We start from the raw sequence: 16958 nt of genomic DNA on the forward strand, positions 1-16958 counted from the left end.
AAATGGAAGCATCATGGGAAGGGCCATTCACGGTCCAGGAGTGCCTGGCAGCTGTTAATTATCTCATAGCATTCCCCACCTCCAACCGAAAGCCTAAGGTGGACCATATTAATTCTCTAAAGCCCTTTTATTGGAGAGAATTAAAGGTTTGTCAGTTTACAGCCCAGGGAGGAGACGACGCTGAGTGGCCTCAAGGTGTCTACTATGAAGGGAAAAGTGCTGGTGGTGTGGAAGAGGTGAACCTCTCCATGAACCTTGGACGTATGCAGCGACAGCAGATCAAGGAGCTGTGCACTAGCTACATGCTGACTTTCTCAGCCACCCCAGGACTGACTGAATGAGCATACCTCTCCATTGACACAGGTAATGCTCACCCAATTAAAGTCCAACCTTACCAGGTGTCTCCTCAAGCTAAAACTGCTATAGAATGGGAGATCTAGGATATGTTACAGATGGGTGTAATCCACCCCTCTGAAAGTGCATGGGCATCTCCAGTGGTTCTAGTTCCCAAACCAGATAGGGAAATACGTTTTTGCGTGGACTACCGTAAGCTAAATGCTGTAACTCACCCAGACGAGTATCCAATCCATGCACAGGTGAACTATTAGAGTAACTGGGACGGGCCCAGTTCATAGCCACCTTGGACTTAACCAAGGGGTACTGGCAGGTACCGCTAGATGAATCTGCCAAGGAAAGTTCAGGCTTCACCACACATCTCGGGCTGTATGAATTTCATGTACTCCCTTTCGGGCTGCGAAATGCACCCGCCACCTTCCAAAGACTTGTAGATGGTCACCTAGCGGGATTAGGAGAATATGCAGTCACCTACCTTGACGAGGTGGCCATCTTTTCGGATTCCTGGGCAGAACACCTGGAACATCTACAAAAAGTCGTTGAGTGCATAAGGGAGGCAGGACTAACTGTTAAGGCTAAGAAGTGTCAAATAGGCCTAAACAGAGTGACTTACCTTGGACACCAGGTGGGTCAAGGAACTATCAGCCCCCTACAGGCCAAAGTGGATGCTATCCAAAAGTGGCCTGTCCCAAAGTCAAAGAAACAGGTTCAATCCTTCTTAGGCTTGGCCGGTTATTACACATGATTAATACCGCAATACAGCCAAATCGCCGCCGCACTGACAGATCTAACCAAAAAGAAACAGCCAAATGCCGTTCAGTGGACAGAAAAGTGTCAGAAGGCCTTTAACCAGCTTAAAGGCACACTCATGTCTGACCCTCTACTAAGGGCCCCAACTTTGACAAACCCGTTCCTAGTAACCACAGATGCGTCCGAGCGTGGTGTGGGAGCAGTTTTAATGCAGAAAGGACCTGATCAGGAATTCCACCCTGTCGTGTTTCTCAGCAAAAAACTCTCTGAGAGGGCAAGCAACTGGTCAGTCAGTGAAAAAGAATGTTACACTATTGTCTACACCCTGGAAAAGCTACGCCCATATGTTTGGGGATGGCGTTTCCACCTGCAAACCGACCATGCTGCGCTACAGTGGCTTCATAACACCATGGGAAATAAAAAAAACAAAACAAAACTAATTCAGTGGAGTTTAGCTCTCCAAGATTTTGATTTCTACATCCAACACATCTCAGGAGCTTCTAACAAAGTCGCTGATGCACTGTCCCTTGGAAGTTTCCCAGAATCAACTGGTTAAAGTCATCCTCGAGAAGTGGAAAATATTGTTAGTCTTTATGTACTTGGTAGTATATTTAGAGGTGCATGTGTCTTATTAACTCTGTTTTTTCCTAGAGCTGCAGGATGAAATCCCAGCCAGCGTCTCACCCTAGCTGAGATTTGGAGAGGGGTGTCATAAATATAAAGGGAAGGGTAAACCCCTTTAAAATCCCTCCTGGCCACAGGAAAAATCCTCTCACCTGTAAAGGGTTAAGAAGCTAAAGGTAACCTCGCTGGCACCTGACCAAAATGAGCAATGAGGAGACAAGATACTTTCAAAAGCTGGGAGGAGGGAGAAAAACAAAGGTTCTGGGTCTGTCTGGGTGAGGCTTTTGCCGGGGACAGAACAGGAATGGAGTCTTAGAGCTTCGTAAGTAATCTAGCTAGGTATGTGTTAGATTATGATTTCTTTAAATGGCTGAGAAAATAGCTGTGCTGAATAGAATGAATATTTCTGTCTGTGTGTCTTTTTTGTAACTTAAGGTTTTGCCTAGAGGAATTCTATGTTTTTATTCTAATTACCCTGTAAGGTATTTACTATCCTGATTTTACAGAGGTGATTCTTTTTTACTTCTATGAAAAGTCTTCTTGTAAGGAAACTGAATGCTTTTTCATTGTTCTAAGATCCAAGGGTTTGGGTCTGTGGTCACCTATGCAAATTGGTGAGGATTTTTAGCAAACCTTCCCCAGGAAGTGGGGTGCAAGGGTTGGGAGGATTTTGAGGGGAAAGACGTCTCCCAATTACTTTTACTCAGGAACCCAGATAAAGTGTGGTGGTGGCAGTGGAAGTTTGTACCCTGGGGAAGTTTTAACCTAAGCTGGTAAAAGTAAGCTTAGGAGGTTTTCATGCAGGTCCCCACATCTGTACCCTAGAGTTCAGAGTGGGGAAGTAACCTTGACACCCTGACATCTGCTGGGAGAGCAATACAGTAGTACACAGACAATCCAGGAAGCTTTTGGAGAGTGCTGGGGACAACTTCCTGGTGCAAGTGGTAGAGGAACAAACTGGGGGCCATGCTCCTCTTGACCAGCTGTTCACAAAAAAAGAAGAATTGGTAGGGGAAGTAGAAGTGGGTGGCAACCTGGGCAGCAATGACCATGAGAAGGTTGAGTTTGGGATCCTGACAAAAGGAAGCAAGGAGTGTAGCAAAACCTGCAACTTCGGACTTCAGAAAAGCAGACTCTGACTCTTTACGGGAACTAATGGGCAGGCTAAGGGGGAAAGGAGTCCCGGAGAGCTGGCTGTATTTTAAAGAAGCCTTACTGAGGGTGCAGGAACAAACCATCCCGATGTGCAGAAAGAATAGCAATTATGGCAGGCTTAACAGAGAAAACTTCAGTAAGCTTAAGCACAAAAAGGAAGTTTACAAGAAGTGGAAATTTGAACAGATGACTAGGGAGGAGTAAAAAAATATTCTTCGAACATACAGGGGTGTAATCAGGAAGGCCAAAGCACATTTGGAGTTGCAGCTAGCAAGGGATGTGAAGGGTAACAAGAAGGGTTTCTACAGGTATGTTAGGAACAAGAATAAGGTCAGGGAAAGTGTGGGACCCTTAGTGAATGGAGGAAGCAACCTAGTGACAGATGATGTGAAAAAAGTACTCAATGCTTCTTTTTGCCTCAGTCTTCACAGACAAGGTCAGCTCCCATCCAGCTGCACTGGGCAACACAGTCTGGGGAGGAGGTGAGCAGCTCTTGGTTGTGAAAGAACAGGTTAAGGGCTATTTGGAAATATTGTTGTTTCAAATTCATGCATTCTTTACGAATTTGTCACACAAATGGGGGGATAACTGCCAAGGTAACCCAGGAGGGATGGGGGAGGAGGGAAGCACTGAGTGGGGTGGCGGAGGAGGGGAGGACGGAAGGACAAGGACACATTGCAATTCAAAACTTATTGAATGCCAGCTTTCTGTTGCTTGGGCAGTCCTCTGGGGTGGAGTGATTGGGTGCCCGGTGGTCCCCCCACCACGTTCTTGGGCGTCTGGGTGAGGAGGCTATGGAACTTGGGGAGGAAGGCGGTTGGTTACACAGGGGCTGCAGTGGTTTTCTGTGCTCCTGCTGCCTTTCTTGCACCCCAACCATATGCCGGAGCATAGCAGTTTGATCCTCCAGTAGCCTCAGCATTGCATCCTGCCTCCTCTCATCACGCCAATGCCATCTCTCCTCTCGCTCGTCCCTCCTGTCCTCACATTGATTTTGTGCTTTCCTGGACTCTGACATTGTCTCACTCAACGCATTGTGCTGGGCTCTTTCAGCGTGGGAGGCCTGCATGAGCTCAGAGAACATTTCATCACAAGTGCGTTCTTTTTTTCAGCTTCTCATCTTTGGTAGCCTCTGGGATGGAGACGATTCGTGGAGCAATGAAACATTTTCAGCTGCAGGAGGGAGAAAAGGGAGATTAGTCTTTAAAAAGAGACATTTTAGAGAATAATGGGTTGACTCTTTCATGGTTAACCGAGTTGTTAACATTACATAGCAGGTGTAATTTCTTTACAAGGTTGCATTTTGCCAGTTATATCGAGGGCCTGCCAGTTTGGTGTGAGAGATTACACACACAGGGCTGGTGGACAACAGAATTTGGCTTGGAGGCACCATGGTAAGCCACAGTCTTTTGGGTTCTTTAGCCTTCCTAACATGTGGGAATGGTTTCAAACTCCAGTGCCCTCATTTCCCATACCAAGCACCCATTGGGCTGGCCCTTTAAAAGGAGGGGCTGCAGTTTTCTGGTTAATGTGCAGCACAAACCCAACTAGCCCCCCACCCTCCCCCACACACAAACACAATTCTCTGGGATGATCACTTCATCCCTGCCCGAATCGCAGGGATGATTTCTGTTCAGCCACAGGCAAACAGCCCAGCAGGAACGGCCACCTCTGAATGGCCCCTTAATAAAATTCCCTTATTTCAGCCAGGTGACCATGAATGATATCACTCTCCTGAGGATAACACAGAGAGATAAAGAACGGATGTTGCTTGAATGCCAACAAAAATTGGGACCATACGCTGCCATGCTTTGTTATGCAATGATTCCACACTACGTACTGCTGGCCTGCCATGGTAAAGTGTCCTACTATGGAGGACGGAATAAGGCTACCCTCCTCAGAAACCTTTTGCAAAAGCTTTGGGAGTACATCTAGGAGAGCTTCACTGAGATGTCCCTGGAGGATTTCCGCTCCATTCCCATGCACGTTAACAGACTTTTTCTGTAGCTGTACTGGCCGCAAATGCATCTCAAGTCTTCAGGGCAAATTATCATAGAATCATAGAATATCAGGGTTGGAAGGGACCTCAGGAGTCATCTAGTCCAACCCGCTGCTCAAAGCAGGACCAATCCCCAATTTTTGCCCCAGATCCCAAATGGCCCCCTCAAGGATTGAACTCACAACCCTGGGTTTAGCGGGCCAATGCTCAAACCACTGAGCTATCCCTCCCCCCAAATTAATCATTAAACATGCTTGCTTTTAAACCATGTATTATATTTACAACGGTACATTCACCAGAGGTCCCTTCTCTGCCTTCTAGGTCCGGGAGCCCGCCTTTGGTGGGTTGGGGGGTACTAGATCCAGGGTGAGAAACAGTTCCTGGCTGTCGGGGAAAATGGTTTCTGCGCTTGCTTGCTGTGCTTCAACCTCCTCCTCATCATCATCTTCCTTGTCTCTGAAATCCGCATCCCTGTTGTGTGAGAGTCCATTGATGAAGACCACGCACAGGGCTGGGGTAGCTGGAGGGGCATTCCCTAGAATGGCATGCAGCTCATCATAGAAACGACATGTCTGGGGCTCTGACCCGGAGCAGCCGTTTGCCTTTCTGGTTCTTTGATAGTCTTGCCTGAGCTCCTTAAGTTTCATGAGGCAGTGCTGCGGGTCCCTGTTCTGGCCGCGGTCCTTCATGCCCTTGCAGACTTTTTCAAATATTTTGTCTTTTAGAATGGAGTTCTGATAGCACGGATTCATCTCCCCATACAGCGATCAGATCCAGTACCTCCCGTTCGGTCCATTCTGGAGCTCTTTTGCGATTCTGGGACTGCATGGCCACCTGTGCTGATGAGCTCTGCATGGTCACCTGTGCTGATCAACTCGCCACACTGGCCAAACAGGAAATGAAATTCAAAAGTTTGTGGGGCTTTTCCTGTCTACTTGGCCAGTGCATCTGAGTTGAGAGTGCTGTCCAGATTGGTCACAATGGAGCACTCTGGGATAGATCCCGGAAGCCAATGCTGTCAAATTGCATCCACACTACCCCAAATGTGACCCAGCAAGGTCGATTCCAGTGCTAATCCACTCGTCGGGGAGGAGTACAGAAACCGGCTTTAAGAGCCCTTAAATTTGGAAAAAATGGCTTTGTATTGTGGACAGGTGCAGGGCTAAATTGATTTAATATTGCTAAATCCGATCTAAATTCGTAGTGTAGACCAGGGCTATGAATCATTGTCTTGAGTGGATCGTACCTTGGCTGCAACTTGAACAAGCTGCTCCTCTGAATGCTGACAGGTACTCAACAAAGATAGATGCTGACCAAGAAAAATCCGGACTGCCACAATAAAGCCGGGATATATCATCTCTGTACCCTCTAAACCAGGTCCTTTCTTGCCTTGGGGGGAGTCTTATAATTGTCCCACTTTTTGAGCTTGGAACAATACCCCATCTCTGCGAAATGCTTATCACCAAGCAGATCTGATTGGACACCTCAGTCTATTCCATTTGGGATGCTTGTGACCAGAGCTATAGACTCACCCCCACCCTCCTTAAAACTAGTAGGTTGATTAGCAAACAGCACAAAGCATTGGAGAAAATGGTTATAAAATAGCAGGCAGCTGTCACACGTCTACACTCATCTATCTCGCATCTCACTACAAGCTGAGTTAGACAGATTTTGCTCTAGAGACAGAGGAACAGAACTGGACTATTTACATTCTTTAGGGAAACCAAGGAGCTCTTGGGACACATCCTACTTTCCCTGTGTCTCTGAGAGCATCTTCCCATCTGTTTACTCCATTCTTGTTAAAGCAACCCTTGGTGCCACCTGTGTGACCTTGGGCCCAGGCACCATAGTGCTCAGCCATGTCCATGTTTCAGGGCCAAGGGGTGAGCTGACCTTTGCCCTGAGACTGTTTTCTCTCAGCAAAATATCTAAGATGAGGTCCCAGTGGCACTTGCTCCATTGCTTGGCTGTTAGACCGATTCGGCCTCAATGGCTTGCAAACACTGGTCCCGTGACTGTGCTGGAACTCCCGGCATCCCTGTGAAACTCCACCGCTCCCCTCAGAGATCCGATAACTACCCCTCACTGTCAGCCCCAAGCATCCCCACATCTGCCACAGACACCAAGGGTCTGGAGTTACAGGGCTTCCCAGAAGACAGCTGTCACAGGAGGCTGTGGTAAGAGGCCTTTTATACACAAATGTCTGAGGTGTTGCTCTGTGGAACCCTGACAGTACCCTGATCTTTGGGTCTCAGAGTACCTGAGCACCTTAAATGTATTTATCCTCCTGCCACCGCTGTGAGACAGGGCAGGGCTAGTATACAACTGAGCAGAGGCTCAGACAGCCAACAGCTTGCCCACAGTAAGGGAATGAAACCCAGTTCTCTTGCATTGCGTTGCAGAGCCATGCCCAGACCACAGGACCAGCCTTCCAGACTCCTGAATGGTGACAGGCCCGGCTGGATTGTCTGCTGCGCCAGCAGAGCTCCCCCCTGGGCTGCAGAGAGCAGGGATGGCACAGAGCCAGTTAGAGAGGTTTGATTCGCTGGCCTGTTCTCCCCCTGCCTCAGTGGAGTTTAGAGCAGCCTGAGGACTGGGCTGACCTCCGCTGGGTGGTAATGGCTTCCAAGAGCCCCCGCTCCTGGACAAGACTGAGCCTCCCTCGCCCCTGTGACTGCAACCCAGTACCCTCCCCCGCCCCGTCTGCTACCACGTTGTCTCTTCTTGAGGAACTTGACCTTTTTACATGTGCCATGAAGGTTCCAGGGCAGCTGAGGAGGCTTCTGTGACACTTTCCCCATCGTCATCATTGTGATGTGATTATGACATAGTTATAACGCATCCTGTACAAAACAGGTCCTGTGAGGTGTCTATGGAAAAGTTCTGATTGGCAGAATATGATGATCCCACGTCTACACATTTTTTTATTTTTGCATCTGAAGTTATGAATATTGACTATTTATCTGTGTAGCTACACCAGGCTGACACACACTCAGCAAAATACTTACAGTCTAGACAGCTGGTTATGAAGGGCCTATTCTGGTTGTTGGTGCATTGGGGAAATAATAGACCCCAGGAAAAGCTTATCCCCTACCTGAGAAAAGCCTTCCTGAGACTTCTCCAGACAGCCTATGGATAATGGAAGCTATGACTCAGCAGGGAATGCAAAGGCATGTGATCAGACCACATGACACTAAACTCCATTTTGCTACCTGTGGGGAGACAGGGTCATGGGATGGGGGCTGTTTTCGGGCCCCTGCTCCTGCTCCTCCTCTTGCCCCCCAATGCCAAGGGCAGATAGCGGATCCGTGGTTCCCCACGGTGGGCCAGGATCCCTGGGTGGCTCTGAACACAGCTTAGCTCTCACTTTCAGGAAGACCAGGAGGCGGGCCCTCAAGGAGAAGAGGAGGAGCAGAGCATGAAGCCTTCTGGGGGGAGAGATGGAGCAAAGACCTTAGAGGAACAGGAGGAGGAGTGGGTGGAACCTCAGGGAGGAGAAGAAGGGTAGGGGCAGGGTCACAGGGTGGCAGGACTCCTTCATGTGTCTTGCTTTTACCTTTTGACGAGGTGGTCACCCTAAACGGCATGAGCAGGCTGGGATAGGAGCTAGCCGTGCCTCTCTTGGGGAGTTGAGGTGCATTTCCACCACTTTCCAATCAGCTGGGGCAGGACAAATCGGGGGAAGGGGAGGGAATCTGGGCCTGAGTCTCTTGGCAGGACTCGTGTGTGTCAGATCCTCACTCACACAAATAGTTCTGCTCTGCCTCTGCGGGAAGAGGGCTCAGTGGGTGTGCAGTGTGCAGAGACATCAGTAGGGGAGGGGATGACTGAATGGGTTCTCGTGGGGCTCCTGTGTTAATCAGGTCTCTGACACCACTCAGACACAAGAATCTGGCTGAAGGCGTCGGGGAAGGGTGGGTGTCTCTGCCCAAGTAGTAGCCCCTGTCCACAGCTGGTGCAGCCCCATGAATCATACAGCTACCAGAGTGTTCAGGAAGGGCCAGGACTGCGACAACAGAAGAGCTCTGCAGCTTTTGTCATGGCCCCTGGATGTTTAGGCAGAGACAGGACAGGGAAAGGCCAGGTGTAACGGGAAACAACATCCACGTCCCTTCTCTTTACTGACTGTATCAACAGGAATTCTGAGTTTGGGGTAGCCACCGATACGGCTCTTTATGGGCCAACATCCCATTTCTCCCCTGGCTCCCAATGAACAGTGTCAGTTTGTAAATGCTGCTTCCGGCCTTGGTTTCCTTTCCCGACTGCGCTCTCCTCCCTCACCAGCCCCTCTCCCCTTGCTCTGGGCCTTCGACCCCATCTGGACCTCTCTTTACAAAGTGGAGATCAGTAGCTCATGTCTTCTCAGAAAAAAGAACAGGAGTACTTTTGGCACCTTAGAGACTAACAAATTTATGAGAGCATAAGCTTTCGTGGGCTACAGGCCACTTCATCGGATGCATAGAATGGAACATATAATAAGATATAGAGATATATACATACAGATAAGTTGGAACTAAACTGGGAGGAGTGGTAGATATGCTGGAGGGGAGGGATAGGATACAGAAGGACCTAGACAAATTGGAGGATTGGGCCAAAAGAAATCTGATGAGGTTCAATAAGGATAAGTGCAGGGTCCTGCACTTAGGATGGAAGAACCCAATGCACAGCTACAGACTAGGGACCGAATGGCTAGGCAGCAGTTCTCCGGAAAAGGACCTAGGGGTGACAGTGGACGAGAAGCTGGGTATGAGTCAGCAGTGTGCCCTTGTTGCCAAGAAGGCCAATGGCATTTTGGGATGTATAAGTAGGGGCATAGCGAGCAGATCGAGGGACGTGATCGTTCCCCTCTATTCGACATTGGTGAGGCCTCATCTGGAGTACTGTGTCCAGTTTTGGGCCCCACACTACAAGAAGGATGTGGATAATTTGGAGAGAGTCCAGCGAAGGGCAACAAAAATGATTAGGGGACTGGAACACATGAGTTATGAGGAGAGGCTGAGGGAGCTGGGATTGTTTAGCCTGCAGAAGAGAAGAATGAGGGGGGATTTGATAGCTGCTTTCAACTACCTGAAAGGGGGTTCCAAAGAGGAGGGCTCTAGACTGTTCTCAATGGTAGCAGATGACAGAACGAGGAGTAATGGTCTCAAGTTGCAGTGGGGGAGGTTTAGATTGGATATTAGGAAAAACTTTTTCACTAAGAGGGTGGTGAAACACTGGAATGCGTTACCTAGGGAGGTGGTAGAATCTCCTTCCTTAGAGGTTTTTAAGGTCAGGCTTGACAAAGCCCTGGCTGGGATGATTTAACTGGGAATTGGTCCTGCTTCGAGCAGGGGGTTGGACTAGATGACCTTCTGGGGTCCCTTCCAACCCTGATATTCTATGATTCTATGATAAGTCACCATACGACCTGTGAGAGGCTAATTAGTTAAGATGAGCTATTATCAGCAGGAGAAAAAAACTTTTGTAGTGATAATCAAGATGGCCCATTTCAACAGTTGACAGGAAGGTGTGAGGATACTTAAGTTAAGGAAATTGATTCAGTGTGTGTGTAACGACCCAGCCACTCCCAGTTTCTATTCAAACTCAATTTCATGGTATCTAGTTTGCACATTAATTCAAGCTCAGCATCAGAGGAACAGCCATGTTAGTCTGTATTCGCAAAAAGAAAAGGAGTACTTGTGGCACCTTAGAGACTAACCAATTTATTTGAGCATGAGCTTTCGTGAGCCACAGCTCAGCAGTTTCTCGTTGGAGTCTGTTTTTCAAGCTTTTCTGTTGCAAAATTCCCACCCTGAAATGTTTCACTGGTTTTGGAATGTTATGCTTCCTGATGTCAGATTTGTGTCCATTTGTCTCAGATTTAAGGGTCCAGGATGGAATAGATGGCTGTGGCCTGTGTTTTTTGACTCCCAGGTCACTAGTGTCAAAGTTTGACTCAGACTCACAATTTATCAGACCACTCTGTTTTATTAGCAAAGTTGGTCTGCTAATATATTTAGAAGTGAGCCCCCCAAGTGGGCCTTGTGTCTCTTAATTTATACAGCTTGCTGGAGAACAAGTTACAGAGAAATTACAGAAAAAAGAAGAAAAAGATTTTAGTCACCACCCTCCGAGATCCCTGAGACCAGTCACGTATCTTCAATTACCTGCCACCCTTAACAATCTCCTTTAACAGCTTCCAGTTAACTTAACTAATTGCCCTTCACACCTTCCATTCTGATGCCTGCTTCTTAGATGTGCTGGCTCTATCTTAATTGCTTCTCCATTCAAAAGCTAACTGTCCCTACGTGTGCTCCCTCAGATACTTTGTAATACGTTTTGGCATACCCTCTCATATACAATGTATCCAGCATGTCCCCTTATACAACGTTATACTTATACAATGTTATACTTCCACACTAGTATGGGAGCAGTGTGAGGAACTGACCCTCCAGTTGATGAACACCCTGATTATCCTTGCACGAAGTTGTTTGCTTTTCACACTGTACACGATGGGGTTCATTAGGGGTGGGACCAGCAGATAGAAGTAGCCCAGGACAAACTGAAGCAAGTGAGAAGAGCTATTCCCAAATCTGTGTATCACAGACAAGCCGATCTCTGGTAGGTAGAAGAGCAGGACGGCACAGAGGTGGGAAACGCAGGTGTTCAAGGCCCTGAGACACTCTGCATGGGACACGACATTCAGCACTGTTTTGAAGATCATCACATAAGAGAGGAAGATGAGCAATGAGTCCAACCCAATGGTTAAGACTAGAGTAGACAAGCCATAGACATTGTTGACTGTGATATCCGAACAAGCCAGGTTCATGACCTCCTGATGTACACAGTAGGAATGGGAGAGAATATTAGTTCGACAGTATTGGAACCGTTTCAGCAGAAAAGGGAATGGTAATACTAAGACCACCCCTCTTAGCACACACAGCAGTCCCATTTTGGATAACCTCCATGGAGTTAAGATGGAGGCATATCTCAGTGGGTTACAGATTGCAATGAAGCGGTCAAAGGCCATCAACAAGAGGAAGGAGGATTCCATACATTGAAGCAAGTGGATGAAGAACAGCTGGGCAAAACAGGCATCAAGGCTGATCTCCCGAGAGTTGAACAAGAACATGCCCAGTATCGTCGGTATGGTAGATATTGATAAGCCAAGGTCCGTGATGGACAACATGGAAAGGAAAATGTACATGGGCTCATGGAGGCTTGGATCTGTTTTTATAATGAACAGAATGACTGAATTTCCTACTATTGAAATAACATATATTAAGCAGAAAGGGACAGAGATCCAGAGATAGACGTCTTCCTTTCCAGGTATCCCGGTGAGAAGGAAAATTGTAAATTGGAATTTGGTATCATTGACAGCTGACATAATGGACTGGGCAGGTTCAAGGAGTTTTCAGCGTTCCTTCCTGAAAGGAAAAAGAACAGGAGACTAGCTGATATTTAATTAGACATCTTTCTGCTCTGAGTGCAAGTCTAGAGACTCCCAGGAGCTCAAGAAAGATCAGCAAAAACACACTCTTGGATTTACACCATTAATAGGAAGACAGGCACTGGCAGATTGGATCAGACCTGCAGTCCATCTAGTGCTCTATCCAGTAGCCAGTTCCAGAAGCTTCAGAGGCAGGTGGAAGAAACCCTGCAATAGGGAGCAATGAGATAACCAGTGCCCAGGGAAAGTTTCCCCTTGACAACCACTAGTTAGACATATTTTGTGGTGTAAATCAGGAGGGTCTACAGCTCTTTCCAATTACCCCTATAACCATCCAGTACCTCTTTGAATCCTGCTATAGTCTCATCCCCAGTGATATCTTATGGCTGGGAGTTCCGCAGCCTATTTGATAACTGTGATTTTACAGTTGTAACTTTCACATAGACACCCTTTCTGGCCCTTCACTTCTGAGTGTGGCCCATTGTATCATGACTTGTGCATGAACACATAGCAAGTGCATGGTGAAAGCGGTCGTTGTATTATCTGTCCTCCATTGAAGCTATTTGTAAATGTGTTTCATTGCCTCATTATATACATTTTTTTTCACTTTCTCCACTTCTGTCAAGGTTCCCTCCCTACTGTGAACTATAGGGTACAGATGTGGGGACCCATATGAAGGTCATGAGCTAAGGTCAGGCTTGACAAAGCCCTGGCTGGGATGATTTAACTGGGTATTGGTCCTGCTTCGAGCAGGGGGTTGGACTAGATGACCTTCTGGGGTCCCTTCCAACCCTGATATTCTATGATTCTATGACCCCCAAAGTTTATTTCTACCAGCTTATGTTAAACACTTCACCAAGGCACAAATCCTTCCTTGTCCTTGGATGGGTACTCCTGCCACCACCAAGTGAGTTAGAGAAAGATTCAGGAAAATGACCACTTGGAGTTCCTGTTTCCTTAAAATATCCCCCCCAAGTCCCGTCACCCCCTTTCCTGGGGAGCCTTGAGAATAATCTGCCAACCAAATAGGTAAACCAGATTCTTCAAAAACAGAACTTTATTATAAAGAAGTAAAAGAAACACCTCTATAAAATCAGGATGGAAGGTAACTTTACAGGGTAATCAGATTCAAAACACAGAGGATTCCCCTCTAGGTAAACTTTAAAGTTACGAAAAACAGGGATAAATCTCCCTCTAAGCAAAGGGAAAATTCACAAGCTAAAAACAAAAGATAACCTAACACACCTTGCCTTATTTACTTACTCTTTTTGCAATACTGAGACAAACAAAGCCTTCTTCCACCCCCCTCCCCCCAACCCCAATTTGAAAATATCTTCTTTCCCCATTGGTCCTTTTGCTCAGGTGCCAACCAGGTTATTTGAGCTTCTTAACCCCTTACAGGTAAGGAGGAATTCTAGGCTACCTTCAGCTGTATGTTTATGACAATTCCTCAGAGTCAAAATTCTGCCACTGCCTCTTTGTAACACATGGGATCAATTCGCAGGGACAGGTTCTGAATTCAGTAACAGTGACTTCAACTGCATCACTCCAGATATAAATGTGTAAATATGATCAGAACCGAACTGTGTTAACTCTCCCTTACCAAATGCTCTTGGTGATACACCCTGACTCTCAAGAATCCCTCCAAGAGAAATTGAAGTGCTTTGCCTGGTCAGCATTGACTGATTCCAGAGAAATCAATCATCCAACAAGTTTCTCTTCATCCTCACAGGAACTGCATCATCTCCCCGTGCAAGGATCTGTGGATTTCAGGCAAGTTACAAGATAAGACTGACAGTTACTTCAGCTAGGGGGAAGGGTTGGCTTCACAAATGGGTGAATAATGGAAACACTAGTTATGCACTAATATCCAGCTGAGTGTGCAAGTTACTTCAGCCATGAGTGCGTAACAGTTGATGGGCGTAAATTATATACAACCTCTATTGCACTCCCCTTTGCTGCACCTCGGCTCTGCTCTTTGCAGAAACACAGGCCAACGGTTCTGTTCTCTCAGGGCTGTTTGGAAAGTCTTGCACAAGTCTTGCAGAGTGAATGAATGCAGAACCCTTAATGTATGTGTTAGAAACAGCTTCCTGTGCGTTACCAGGAGATAGTATCATAGAATGGTTCACTGAACAAAACAATTAATAGCACAAACCCATTGCAACCAGGGTGTGGAGTACTTCTGAAATAGTTTCTAAAAAAAGGCCGTTAACTGTGTCATTGAAAATTAACCACTCTTTGTTTTAGGAATCAGAATTGCCTGAGACTTTTTTTATTTTAGAGAGTCAGCATAGCCCCACACAGCAGGAGAGTCAGCATAGCCCCACACAGGGTGGGAAGCTGCTCTGTTTTCCATACACTTTAACAGAGTTATCCAGGATTTTCGGTGGCATTTTCAAAGAATACCCTTCTGCATGGGTACTTTTCCACAGACCCTTCCAACAATACCTTGTAAGGACAAAATCATACATATTTCAGTGATAAGTAATTTTTCCAGTTTAAGCAAGTTTTGAGGGTAAATCATAGTCCAAATGCCATACTGTCTCTTGGCCACCCACTAAGACGACCCTTTCCCATCCTTAGCACATACAATTATCCTGCAATAGGGGCATCACAAAACCTTATCAGATAATTTCTTCCACAACTGTTACCAGTGCTCCTTCTTATTGCAATTCCAACAACTCTACTGCTAACTTTGGCTAGACATGCATGTTATGAAACTTTGGTTTGTAATATTTGTATTATGATGAAAAGTTTTGTCATTCCATTTGCATATCTGTACTTTAGTACACTCATTCCAACTCATTCTTTCCCCTCTGATCTGCTTTCCGAGATGTTTTCTCAGGTTAGAGTGGGACTTAGAAACCTAGTTTATGTCATCTGGATTTCTTCAGAACCTGAAAAGATGACAGCATCTCGGCCCTCATTCAGTCCCTTGTCAGCAAACAAAAGTCTAGTCGCTCCTCTGTCCCTGGGTTAATAACTGACTGGGTCTCCTCAGCTTCTGTTCTGTCAGTCTGTAGCCTGTCTCCAGAGTGGGAACAAGCATTGGGATTGCTATAGAAAATATTCATTCCTTGAGCTCTCACTCACTAGCACCAGGTAACCCCAGCACCTGTGATTCAGCCAGGATGAGAGCTTGCCGGAGGTGGATTTCAAAGTCAAGTGCATGAGTATTCTGGGAAATGGAACCTCATTTCCCACAGGAAAGTAGCCTATTGCTCTCTGACTGCCTGTGTGCTGTATTCATAAAATGCGGAGCACTGGGAACGGCACTGTGACATCTATGGAGCTGAGCTGCCATAATGAATGTGTGGGTTAACCCCAGTTCTGGGGATGTTTGCTGTAGAGCTGTATTGGGTTAAGTGTTGGGATGTTTGTGCTCCACCTATATTAGGAGAAACTCGTCCGGCTCATCTTAGTTTAGCAGCAGGCTGCTAAAAAAGAAGCAGGAAGAGAAGCAACAGCTCAAGAAAAGCCATCCCTCAGTGAGCACTTCATGGAGGTTGAGAGACAACGTGGGAGCTACAAGCTGGGAAGAGCCTATTTCCAGGCTCCAGCCACGTTACACAGCTTGTTTTGCCAGCACTGGGAGTCTGTCCAGAGGTGGGGCAGCTGTTGCTCAGAAGCTCTTCAGGCTGACAGGCACAGACACGGCTGGGGAAGTCTAAAGGCTCTCAGCCTGCCTGGGTCCCCAACAGAGTGGGAGGGCTTGGACTCAGAGACGTGTACAGACTGTTGTTTGAAAAAACCCTCTTATTCTCCCATGTTACACTTTCTTCTTTCTCATCAGAGCAAACAGTATTTTGGGGCAAGAAGGCTGGCTGGTCACTCCTCTCAGCACTCATCATAGACTCCTAGAGGGAAGAGCCACAGGTGCCGAACGCACTCAGACCTGCAGGGCCAGACCAGTGGACCCGCAGTGTGTGGTAGCCCAGAGCCAGTCAGGAAAAAGAAATATGCCCTATCAGACCTCTTACTATAGAACAACGCAGCTCTCAATTCCTGCGTTCATAATCGAGCCAGAGAATAAAACCTTTGAAAATGCTTTTGCTGAATAAATTTCCAGCAGCAAATATACCTGAGGTGATTTGTGAACTAGTCACTAATATTCCATGGGGTCTCATCTCGCTCAGCCACCGGCAGGATTGGGCCCATAAGAACATAAAAACAAGAACGGCCATACTGGGTCAGACCAAAGGTCCATCTAGCCCAGTGTCCCGTCTTCTGACAGTGGCCAATGCCAGGTGCCACAGAGGGAATGACCAGAACAGGGAATCACCAAGTGATCCATCCTCTGTCACTCATTCCCAGCTTCTGGCAAACAGAGACCAGGGACACCATCCCTGCCCAACCTGCTAATAGCCATTGATGGACCTGTCCTCCATGAACTTATCGAGTACTTTTTTGAACCCCGTTATAGCCCAGAGCACACGGCACCTCTAGAAACATGACCCCTTGAAAAATCCGGACTTGGATCATCAGGATTTTAACAGTCCGAGCTCACTTTGAATATCAGATTTCTGTGTAGCTTGAACAACCCACCACCCAGCATGCGCAGATGTGGGGGAGGGCTTCCCAAGCTACCTAGCGTTGCCTGTCCTCCAGCCCCGTCACTGAGTGACCCCGACAGCCCCAGTGAGT

The 16958-nt window shown here is 47.1% G+C and overlaps 1 protein-coding gene across 1 annotated transcript; it reads right to left on the bottom strand.

Moving 5' to 3' along the window:
• Positions 1-11267: 11267 nt before the first annotated feature.
• LOC125629873 (olfactory receptor 51G2-like) lies at positions 11268-12248 on the bottom strand. The gene has a single exon (XM_048835232.2). It carries the CDS (start codon positions 12246-12248, stop codon positions 11268-11270), a length of 981 nt encoding a protein of 326 aa, XP_048691189.2.
• Positions 12249-16958: the final 4710 nt, after the last annotated feature.

This window comes from Caretta caretta, chromosome 1 (assembly GCF_965140235.1).
Source record: "Caretta caretta isolate rCarCar2 chromosome 1, rCarCar1.hap1, whole genome shotgun sequence".
In the NCBI taxonomy this organism is placed as follows: domain Eukaryota; kingdom Metazoa; phylum Chordata; order Testudines; family Cheloniidae; genus Caretta; species Caretta caretta.